The sequence below is a fragment of the Galeopterus variegatus genome, unplaced genomic scaffold (genome assembly GCF_000696425.1).
Source record: "Galeopterus variegatus unplaced genomic scaffold, G_variegatus-3.0.2 Scaffold1279, whole genome shotgun sequence".
Lineage (NCBI taxonomy): Eukaryota > Metazoa > Chordata > Mammalia > Dermoptera > Cynocephalidae > Galeopterus > Galeopterus variegatus.
In genome coordinates this window covers 242,199-254,026 of record NW_007727390.1, presented here as the reverse complement: position 1 = coordinate 254,026, position 11,828 = coordinate 242,199, and the positions used below count along the sequence as shown (strand labels likewise).

Sequence of the window (11,828 nt, the reverse complement as noted above, 5' to 3'; positions counted from 1 at the left end):
GCCCAGCTGTGCTGCGTGGATCTGACTCTTATACATGGCCTCACTGAGACGGAGATGCTCCCCCAGCCCCAGTCCAGCATAATCTCATCCTGTCTCAGACTCTCCTCTTCTGTTTTTCCAGCCTTTCTTACTCCGAGAAGTACTCAAAAAGGCAGGGACATATCCCATGACTTGGGTTTCACCTGAAGACAGGGATAATTGGGGGACCCTACTTAGAAAAATACTTATTTCATACACAAATATTGCATAAAAATTAAAACCTGAAAATTGTTTTTTAAAGACAGCAAGGCACTGAGCTTTGGTCCCTGCCATCCACTCTTGGGTTTTGGAGACAGGAGCTGGTGGGGCAGGCAGTTGGCCGGTGAAGTGGTGCGTTCCCACTTCACCTGCTCTTAGGTGGGGACGAGATGGGCCTGAAGCCTAAGGAGGAAGCAGCTCTGCCAGGGGCTTCAACATTGTTTTATTTTCTTTGTATTATCCTGTCTCTAGGGTTGTGTTTGCATATGGGCTTCATTTCTGTAACCCAGTTATGTATATACTGAGTTATATATATATACATACTAGCAAATATAAATCTTTTTCTTTAAAAAAAAAAAAGTCGAGCCAAATCACTGGAAACAAACAGGATGCCTATTAGAAGAAATATTGTTTTTCTCATATTTGGAATGGTTTTGAGAGTTTAAGCTTCAGCCTGCAAGCACTGAAGGCCGGCCCCAGGCCTGCACAGACCTGGGCGGCAAGCAGTAGTGTGGCCTGCGCCTGAGCTTGTTGCACCTGCCTCCTGGCCTGCTCACCCTCCAGGCTCACTGTGCTACCCGATGAGGCAGACTTTCAGGTGGGTCACCCCACCAGCCAAGAGGGGCTTCCCAGACATGAGGCTCCAGTCAGCTTCATCCACAATTATTCTAGACAGCCTGTGTGGACTCAGTGCCGCCCATGCACGGGTGTACTTAGCATGGAGACACAAGGTTGAACTTGGTGCTTATCGAGATTAAACATAAGAATCTAGAACATACTCAGTGAACCTGTAGTGAGTATCCACCATGTGTCAGACAGTGGGGTGTGGAGATGTGCCATCTGAGGTGGCCCCCTGCCCCTTGGAGCTCCCACCACACCTTTGTGACCCCCCCACACACACACACACATGTGCAGACAGCTGCAGGTCACACCGTAGTGGAGTTACTTCTTTGGAAAGGAGCAGGAAGCAGGGTTGTGGAGATGTGCCATCTGAGGTGGCCCCCTGCCCCTTGGAGCTCCCACCGCACCTTTGTGACCCCCCCACACACACACATGTGCGGACAGCTGCAGGTCACACCGTAGTGGAGTTACTTCTTTGGAAAGGAGCAGGAAGCAGGGTTGTATCTTTCTCATCTCATGTCCCCTCGCCTGGTGCCCACAAGGTGCTCAGTAAACCCTTGAGGAACGAACACACCTGGCACACCTGGGTGGCACAGGTCCACTGGGAGAACCGTCAGGGCTGCAGCCTCCCAGGAACCATTGACAAACGTCCCTCTTGTTTCTGCAGCGAGAACGATGCCTCCTCTGAGAATGAGCAGCTGCTGAGCCGGAGTGTGGACAGTGATGAGGAGCCTGCCACCGACAAGCAGGGCTCCCCAGAGCTGTGCCTGCTGTCGCTGGTCCACCTGGCACGGGAGAAGTCTGCCCCCAGCAGCAAGTCTGCCGGGGTAAGGCTCCTGCAGACGCTCACGCTATGCCTCTCGGCCACGAGACCAGGACTTCTTATCGAATGAGCTCTCCTCGGAGCCAGGGAGCTCCTCCCACATGCCCAAGATGGGAAACGTGGACAGAGTGACAGGTTAACAGTAGGAGAGTAAAAACAGAAAGCATTTCTTATATACTTTATAGTGAAAAAAATGAAAAATAATAATTAAGCAAAGAGAAAAGAGTTAAAATCCCTTGGAATGCCACAGGACAGAAAAAACCCTTTGTAAACTAGCATATATCCAACCAGACACCTTTCTACATAGGTATTTCTTATGTGTACTTTTTAACATAAAAATAGGTTCACAAGTACAAATTGTCCCCAGGCTGCCCTGGAACCAAGTGAGACAGGGGGATCTTGTGTGTGGCTGCTCCCTGGCTATGCCTCTGGCTGCAAGCCTGGCCGCAAGACAGTGATATGTCTGGGTGGCATCCTGGGTGTGGCCTGGTCCTGATGAAATGCCATACTCTGGGCTGCCCGAGTTCAGTGGGCTCTTTAACAGGGTCACCACTTGCAGGGACGCTGCAGGCCTGTGATGTTGTCACAAGAGATGTGAGTGGGTGTGGGCATGGACTGTTCAGCCAGGGCCGCTCAGCACCAGAGCATTGCTGCAGCCCTACTCCAGGGAGGGGAAGCTGCATGTGCAGCTGCCCAGCTGTGGTCCCCACGGTCGTCCTCCCACATAGCTGTGGCCTCAGGTCTTGTGAGTCTGACTGCCCAGCTGAGCCTAGGAAGCGCCCCCAGGTGGGCGCCGGAGATGTGCATAGGAAAACCCACAGAGTCCCCTTCCTCCTCTGAGTTAGGGCTGGGACGCTCCAGGAGGATCTGGTGCATGCTTCCTGGGTATCAGGGTAAAGCTTCCACCTGCCAATGCTGAGATGGCGCATCCGGGTCTTTGCTATCATTTTCCCCTTGCTGAAGGTTGACATTCTCTTAACTCTTTCATAGATTCAAAGCAGAAGGAAAAAGATACTGGACGTGTATGCCAATGTGTGTGGAGTCGTTGAAGGTAAGTGTGCAAGAGCACTTGGTGTACACTTACTCAAGGGGGTCCCTGTCAACCTGCCCCTGTTATCAGCAGTGGAAAGGCGGTCTGACAGAGGGGACTGAGGAAGGTTGCCCATGTGGCATGTCGCACTCCTCATCAGGACGGCCGCCTGAACCGACTTCAGGTGTGGAGGAAAGTGGAATTTGGCTCCCAGCTATTTCAAGGCATCTCCTCAGCACTCCCCTGGCCCTTGCCCTCACAGGACAAGGGAGAGCCCGGTGCAGGTGCTCACCTCTGGGACATGCGGGCACAGGCTTCATTACCTGGGAACTCCCTGGTTATCCGTCCTTTACCCAGCTCTCAGCAGTCCTTTCTTTCCCTCTAGTGGCTCATGATTTCTGACAGCCTTGTACAGCCTCTCACCTCCCTTCCAAACCTACCTTCTGGGAACTGCAGTTTGGATGTGGGTGGGTAAAAGGCAGCAGGACTTCAATCTGAAGTCATTACCCACAGCTCCCAACTTCCACAAAATCCATTCTCTCAGTTACCTTCCTATTCACCCCCAAAGATAAACAGCTCATCACTGAGGTCAGGGGATTTTCCCACTTCCCATCTTAGTGAGCTCTGTTGACACTTGGCTGCTCACACCCAAGTGGGCCTGTCCAGCCACCAGCCTGGCCAGCTTGCTGGTCGTGTGCTCCATTGGCCAGAAATAACTACGGAGGGCAAGTTCCATGGCCAAGAATTCTTCTTGGCTGCCTGCTGAAATGTGGCATCTCTCCATAATTACATGCCTGGGGTCACGAGCCTGGCCTGGCGTGGTGGGGCTGTCGGCTGCCAAGTGGAGGACCATCAGAGACTTGCATTCCGTCACCCCAGGGAGCTCTCCTCTGTTCCAAAGAATGTCCTGGCTTTAAGAGCCCATACCCCTGGGACAGTGGTTTTCCAATTAATTTTAGAAACCCCACACACAAGAGGAGCCCCTCCAGTGAGCCTGGGAGAGGGGGGTGGAGAGCTTACAGCCCCATGCCCTCAGCCTCATCTGGCGGCCCAGGCACATGGGCCTCATGATCCCACAGTGGCCGACCTGCACGCAGCCAAGATGGAGAACTGCAGATCAGTAGCGCCCAGCCCCAGGGCACGTCAGCGTCATCTGGAGATCTTAACGCTGTCTCTGCCTACCCAGCCCACCCTGCCTGCCCCAAGATCCTGACGTGATTAGTCTGGGAGAATCCCAGGCATCAATGTCTTTTTGGGTTTTTGTTTTTAATTAAACTTTTTATTTTGAGATAATTCTTACCATACAGTGAGTGGTAAGAGATAATGCAGAGGTCCTGTGTGTCCTTCACCCAGTTTCTCCTAATGAGATATTAATCTTGTAAAATCATGCATAAAAGTCACAACCAGGACACTGACACTGATACAATGAGGACAGAGACTAATTCCGTCACCATGAGCAGCCCTCCTATGGCCCTATTGTAGCTACACCCCGTTCCCAGCCACCCCACCCCTCCTCAGCCCCTGGCAACCACTAATCTGCGCTCCATTTCTGTAATTTTATCATTTCAAGAATGTTCTAAAAGTGAAATCGTATAGCATCTAACCTCTCGTAAATGGTTTTCTCACTTGGAACCATTCAGCGGAGATTCATCCAGGTTGTTTCGGCTGTCCGTGGTTTATTCCTTTCTATTGTGAGAAGTGTTCCATGACAGTTGGTTTAACCATTCACCCACTGAAGGACCTCTGGGTTGTTTTCAGTTAGGGGATATTATGAATAGAAATGCTACACACATTTGTGTACAGGTTTTTGTGTGAGCCCAAGGCATCGATTCTCTGAGACAAATGACCGGGAGTGCAACGGTTGAGTTGTATGCTAGCTGCATATCTAGTGTTGTTAAAAACTGCCAAAATGTTTTCCAAAGCGGCTGTACTATTTTATATTCCCATTAACAATGTATGAATAATCCAGTTTCCCCATGTGTTGCCCATTTTCTAGTTGGATTGTGCCTCTTTTTTTTTTTTTTGCTGTTGAGGTTTGAAAGTTCGTTATGTATTTTAGGTACTAGTCCTGTGATGGGTTGTGGTTTGCAAATATTTTTTTTCCACTGTGCAGCTAGCTTAGCTTGTCTTTTCACTCTCTTTACAGTGTCTTTCACAGAGGAATGTTTTAAATTTTTATGAGTCAAATTTATTATAAACTTTTCCTTATATGGATTGTGTTCGAGGTCAAGTCTAAGATCTCTTTGCTTAACCCTAGATCCCAAAGATTTTCTCCCACAATTTTTTCTAAAAGTTTTATAGTTTTATGTTTTGTATACAAGATATGAGACTTAGGTGGAGGTCCGTTTTTTTGCCTGTGGATGTCCACTTGCAATAGCACCATTTGTTGAAAAGGCTCTTTCCTCCAATGAATCACTTTTGCACCTTGATCGAAAATCCATTTGGTATATTTGTGTAGGCTTATTTTCTCAGTTTTATGTTCTGTTGCATGGATCTGTGTGTCCCTCTGACAGTACCACACAGTCTTGATTCCTGTATAATATAAGAAAGCAGATAGAGTTCTCCAATTTTATTCTTTTTTTCAAAAATCTTTTAACTGTTATAGTTCCTTTTCCTTTCCATCTAAATTTTAGAATAATCTTCCCTATATGTACAAAATGTCTTGCTGGGATTTCAATAGGAATTGCATTAAGCACATATATCAGTTTGGGGAGATTTGACATCTTTATCATTTTGAGTCTTCTAATCCATGAACATAGTATGTCTCTTCATTTATTTAGATCATCTTTGATTTCCTTCATCAGCATTGTGTAATTCTCAGAATACAACTTCTGCATATATTTTGCTAGATTTATGTGTTAAGCATTTTATTTATTTTTGAGCAATTGTAAATGATATTTTAATTTCAGTATCTATGTATCTATTGCTAGTATTTAGAAATACCATTATTTTTTGTATGTTTATCACGTTTCCTGTAACCTTTCTGAATTCACTTATAAGATCTGGGAGATTTCTTATAGATTCCTTAGGAGTTTCTACATAGATAATCACATCTGCAAATGGGGACAGTTTTATTTCTTCCTTTCCAGTCTATGCATTTTCTTTCCTTTTCTCACCTTCCTGCATTGTCTGTAACTTCCAGCATTATGTTAAATAAGAGTGGTGAAAGCAGAAATCCTTCCCTTGTTCCTGATCTTAAAGGGAAAGCATTTAGTTTTTCACCATGAAGTATAATGTTAGCTCTAGGTTTTTTGTAAATGGTTGACATTAATTTTGTGAATGGATAACGTTAGACTTTGAATATTGAACCAGCCTTGCTGCCCTGGAATAAACCCCCCTTTTCATGGTGTATAATTCTTTTTGAAATTGCTGAATTCTATTTGCTAATATTTTGTTAAGGATTTTGCATTTATATTCATGAGAGATATTGGTCTGTGGTTTTCCTTTGGCTTGTTGTCTTTGTCTAGTTTCAGTATCAAGTTAATACTTCCTTCACAGAATGAGTTGGGAAGTGTTTCCTCCTTTTCAATCTTCTGGAAGAGACTGTGTAGAATTGATGTTAATTCTTTAAACATTTGGTAGAATTCTCTAGCTGCTTGTTGTCTTTGTCTAGTTTCAGTATCAAGTTAATACTTCCTTCACAGAATGAGTTGGGAAGTGTTTCCTCCTTTTCAATTTTCTGGAAGAGACTGTGTAGAATTGATGTTAATTCTTTAAACATTTGGTAGAATTCTCTAGCAAACCATGTGGGGCTGGAGATTTTCTTATAATTCCTTAATAATTATAAGTGTGTCCAAATGATCTATTTCATATTGGGTGAGTAGTTTATGCTTTTTGAGGAATTTTTTAAATTTCATCCAAATTGTCAGATTTATGTGTATAAGGTTGGAGTTGCTTTATTATGTTTTTGATGACTACAGGATCTTTAGTGATATCCCCTGCTTTATTCTCAATATCGGTAATCCATGTCTTCTCTCTTTAGTTTTTCTTTATCAGTCTACTAGACATTTGTCAGGTTTATTGATCTTTTCAAATAACTGGCCCTTTCCATGTTGATCTCTGTTGCCTTATTCTTTTGTATTTTATTGATTACTGCTCTTTTCTTATTATTTTCTTCCTTCTGTTTATTTTGGGTTTATTTTGCTAATCTTTTTCTAGGTGCTTGAGATGGGAGCTTAGATTATTACTTTGAGAGTTTTCCTCTTTTGTGATGTGGGTATTTGTTCTATAAATTTCTCTTTCTGTACTACTTTTGCTGTGTGCCACAAATATTGATATGTATTTTGATTTTCATTTATTTTTTAATTTCCTTTGAGACTTCTTCTTTGACCCATGGATTATTTACAAGTGTATTGTTTAGTTTTCAAGTGTGTGAAGATTTTTGTGTTATTGATCCCTATATGATTCCATTGTGGTAGGGGAATATGCCCTATACAATTTCAATTCTTTAACATTTTTTGAGGTTTAAGGCCTGCACTTACAAAGAATATGTATTCTGCTATTGTTGGGTGGAGTTTTCTATAAATTTCAATTAGATCCTTATGGTCGATGACGTTGAGTTCTATATTCTTGCTGATTTTCTTCTTATTGTTCTATCAGTTGCTGAGGGAGAGGTGTTGGAGTCTTCAACTATAACTGTGGACTTATCTCTCTCTCCTTTCATGTCTATCAGTTTTTGCTTCACATATTTTGGAGCTGTTGTTTGGTGTATATTTATTTAGAATTGCTATGTCTTCTTGGTAGACTGACCCTTTAATCATTATAGAATGTGTCTCTGACTGATAATTTTCTTTGTGCTGGTCTACTTTATCTGATACTATAGCAACTTTTGCTTCCTTTTACTAAAGCTTTCATGATATATCTTTTTTTATCCTTTTACTTTCACCTGCCTATGTCACTATTTTAGAAGTGACTTTCTTGCAGACAGCATATAATTGTGTAACTTTTAAATCCACTTTGCCAAACTCTGCCTTTTAGTTGGTGTTTAAACCATTTACATTTAATGTAGTCATTGTTATATTAGGGCTTAAGTCTACAGTTTTTGTTTGTTTGTTTGTTTACTGTTCATTGTCTGTGGTTTTTATTTCTCTGTTTTCTTTTTTCTGTTTCCCTGTGACCCTTGAACATATTTTAGAATTCCATTTTGATGTTTTTTGAGTGATGTGTTTGATGTGTTTTGAGTACATCTTTTTCCATAGCTATTTTAGTAGTTCCTCTAGTTATTGCATAATATATACTAGTGTGTGTATATGTATATATATATATACATATATATGTACATATATATATATACACATCAGTCTTCTGGTATTATCATTTTACCAGTTTGAATGAAGTATAGAAATCTTACCTTTCTTTATGTCACTTTACCTTCCCTGTTTATAGTTGACTTAAATATTTTCTCTACTTATATTTAAGACAAAATCACTTGCTTCAACTGCCAAATATAATTCAGAAAACTTAAAAGGAGAAGGGAAGCATAGTGTGTTTGCCAGTACTTTTGTTTACTGTGTTCTTTTCTGATGTTCCAAGATTCATTGTTTTATCATTTCCTTTCTGTTTAGAGAATTTTCCTTTGTAATTCTTTTAGGGAAGACCTGCTAATGACAAATTCTCTTCGTTTTTCTTCATCTTGGAATGTCTTGATTTTCCCTTTATTCCTGAGGGATATTTTCATTGGGTATAGGATTCTGGTTCAGTTCTTCTCTTTCAGTACTTGAGAATACTGTGCCTCTTTTTTCTGGTCCCCAGGTTTCTGTTGATAAATCTGCTGTCATTCTAANAATACTGTGCCTCTTTTTTCTGGTCCCCAGGTTTCTGTTGATAAATCTGCTGTCATTCTAATTGATTTTCCCCTATAGGTAAAGTGTTGTTTTTCTCTGGCTGCTTCCAAGACTTTGTCTTTATTTTTCAAAAGTTTATTTATAATGTGTGTTGACATGAATTTCTTTGGGTTTTTCCTGTTTGGGGTTTGCTCAACTTGTTGAAGTTTTAGGCTTGTGCCTCTTTACAAGTTTGAGAGGTTTTCAGCCATTACTTCTTCAAGTACTTATTCAGCCCAACCCTTTTTCTCCTCTCTTTCTGGAACTCCATGACACAAATATTAGCTCTTTTGGGTTTTTTTNCCTTTTTCTCCTCTCTTTCTGGAACTCCATGACACAAATATTAGCTCTTTTGGGTTTTTTTGTTTGTTAGTTTGTTTGTTTTTTAAATGGCCGGTAAGGGGATCTCAACCCTTGGCTTGGTGTTGTCAGCACCACGCTCAGCCAGTGAGCAAACCGGCCATCCCTATATAGGATCCGAACCCGTGGCCTTGGTGTTATCAGCACCGCACTCTACCGAGTGAGCCACGGGCCGGCCTAATATTAGTTCTTTTGTTATAACCCCACAGGTCCCTAGGGCTTTGTGTTTTTCAGCTTATTTTCTCTCTTGTGTTCAAATTGAGTAATTTCTATTGTTCTGTTATCCAGCTCATTGATTCATTCCTCTGTCTTTACTCTGCCTTTCAGCACATTTATTGAGCTTTTAATTTTGGCCATTGAATTTTTCAGTTCTAATATTTCCATTTGGTTCTTTTTTATATTTTCTCTATTTCTGAGGTTTTCTATTTTTTCATTTGTTTCGAGCATGTTCATAATTGCTTGTTGAAGTATTTGTATCATGGATTCCTTAAATTATTTTTTAGATAATCTACCATTTCTGTCATGTTGATATCTATCAATTGCCTTTTTTTACTCATTTGAGATCTCCCTGGTTCTTGATACAATGAGTGAGTTTCTTTTGAAACCTGGACAGTTTCATGTCATGTTATAAGATCTTATTTAGACCTTCTATTTTAGCTGGCTCCTGGATGGCTCTGTGGCAGAGCAAGGGGGTGAAACCTTGTTACTGCCAGGTAGTGGTAGACATCCAAGTTCCCCACTCAACCTTCCTTGAAACCCAAGACAGGGGCTCCTTTTACTGCTAGTTGGGGATGGGAATCTGGTTCCCTACATGGTTCCCACTGAGACCATGCAGTGGGGGACTTGTTACAGACCAGTAATGTAAAAGTACTAACTCCCTACCTGGGCTTCACTGACACCACCCTGGCACAGTGTTACAGCCTAGTGAGGGAGGTCTAGTCTCCTCACTTAGCCTTCGCTGGCCTGAGCGGGGGTGGGGCCACAGTTTTTTCTGTGGCATTTGGCAATTAGTGTTTTAATATTTTGTTCTTGCTAGGCTGCTCTTTGGCTAGAGAGAATAGACTTGTTGGACTCTCTGTGCTTATTAGTATTTCTGGATTTTCAAAATCTTTAGCTTCACGTCTGAGATATATGAGGTTAAAAAACAAGCAAACAAACAGGGAACTCATCACCATGTCATTCTTCGGGACCCAAGGTCCCTAGTTGATCTATCTTCTTTTCTCCGCTTTTTGGACTTGTTTTATGTTTGTCTTATACATAGTGTCCATGGATTTAGCTGCAACTCATCACCATGTCATTCTTCGGGACCCAAGGTCCCTAGTTGATCTATCTTCTTTTCTCCACTTTTTGGACTTGTTTTATGTTTGTCTTATACATAGTGTCCATGGATTTAGCTGTACATAGTGGGAGAAATAGGGGAAAGTATGTGTACTCCATCTTTCAGAAGCAAAGATACATCAATTTTTAAAAATTCTCCTAGGTAGGCCTAATGCACAGCAGGGGCTGAGGATGATCAGACCACTGAGTTGGCAGTAACTTGGTTCAGATAACCCAAACACATTGAGCTAGCAGTGAAAGCATCCTTCCTAAAGTCCCCATAAAGGGACATGATACTGTCCTTTCGGCCCCCTCCTCAGCCCAGCTCAAGTGAGGCAGGGTCACCCAACTAAGGGTAACACATACTGATTTCCTTGAGGAATGCTAACAATGGTCTTGAGGGGATTACTGTAATTGTCAATATTGCAGTTATTTTCCAAGTGGGGAAGGGTCTTGAGCTATGCAGTTGTTTCGAGTGGTTTTCCACATCTGAGTTTTATTTTCAATTTTTAAAAAACGTTTCTAAGATAATTTTTAATGGTGTTGAGCTTCTGTGGACTGCAATTTACAAGATCTCACTGTGGCTGTTGGTCTCCATAGGTCTCAGCCCCACAGAGCTGCCATTCGATTGCCTCGAGAAGACAAGCCGAATGCTCAGCTCCACATACAACTCCGAGAAGGCTGTTGTGAAGACGTGGCGCCACCTTGCAGAGAGCTTTGGACTGAAGAGGGATGAGATTGGGGGAATGACAGATGGCATGCAGCTCTTCGACCGCATCAGCACAGCGGGCTACAGCATCCCAGAGCTACTCACAAAACTGGTACAAATTGAGCGGCTGGATGCTGTGGAGTCTTTGTGTGCAGACATCCTGGAGTGGGCAGGGGTTGTACTGCCTGCCTCCCCCGCTCCTACCATATCCTGAGGAGCTTGCCTGAACTGTCCTCCCTGGGGCAAGCCAAGGGTCTAACGAGCTCTGGAGCTGTGAGTGGTGCCAGCAGACTGGCGAGAGTCAAGGCACTTTCTGACATGTCACCAAATGCATTAGACTGTTCCAAGTAGCAAGAGGAAATGAGGCCCATCTTCCAATCTAACCAAAGATAAAGGATTAAAGCTGGGGTACTCCCAGCTACCCACTTGTACCTCACCAGGCAGAATGAATATTTATTCATCTGACCATCCCTCCATCCCGCCATTAGTTCATTCAAGAGACACTGCTGGGCCCTCGAATGAACCAGACCATGTGGGATGGCAAAGGGGAAGAATCTGGTCCCTGCCTTTAAGTAATTCACACTCCAGTGGGTGACAAGACCCATCTACAAACCACTTCACTAGAAGACATCAAACAGGATGAGTGAAGGGATAAGAAAATACAATAAAAGTTCTAAGAGGGGGACAGCTTCCTCTGGGGTGATGAAGGAGGCCATCCTTGTGAAGGAAGCAGCTCAAAAGTTTCGGTAAAATGGCTACAGAATACAGACATCCCACTCCTTGTATTGTTTCAGATTCAGAGCAAGTCTGTTAATACCCTATGTGGTTTCACTGGGCTAACTTTACCTGTTCAGTATCTTTGTCCTTGAGGTCACCGTATCCTACAGGCTGTCTAGTCAATAATGGAGA

General features: G+C 42.9%; 1 protein-coding gene across 1 annotated transcript in view; it reads left to right on the top strand.

Annotated features, from left to right (window-relative positions):
- The window catches only part of EDAR (ectodysplasin A receptor), a 98,369-nt gene extending 87,097 nt beyond the window's left edge, over positions 1–11,272 (top strand). The window contains exons 11-13 of the mRNA XM_008576052.1: positions 1,526–1,685; positions 2,672–2,732; positions 10,811–11,272. Coding sequence (XP_008574274.1) covers positions 1,526–1,685; positions 2,672–2,732; positions 10,811–11,133 — 544 coding nt within the window. The 3' untranslated portion in view covers positions 11,134–11,272. The remainder of the gene's footprint in view (positions 1–1,525; positions 1,686–2,671; positions 2,733–10,810) is intronic.
- The last annotated feature ends 556 nt before the right edge of the window (positions 11,273–11,828 follow it).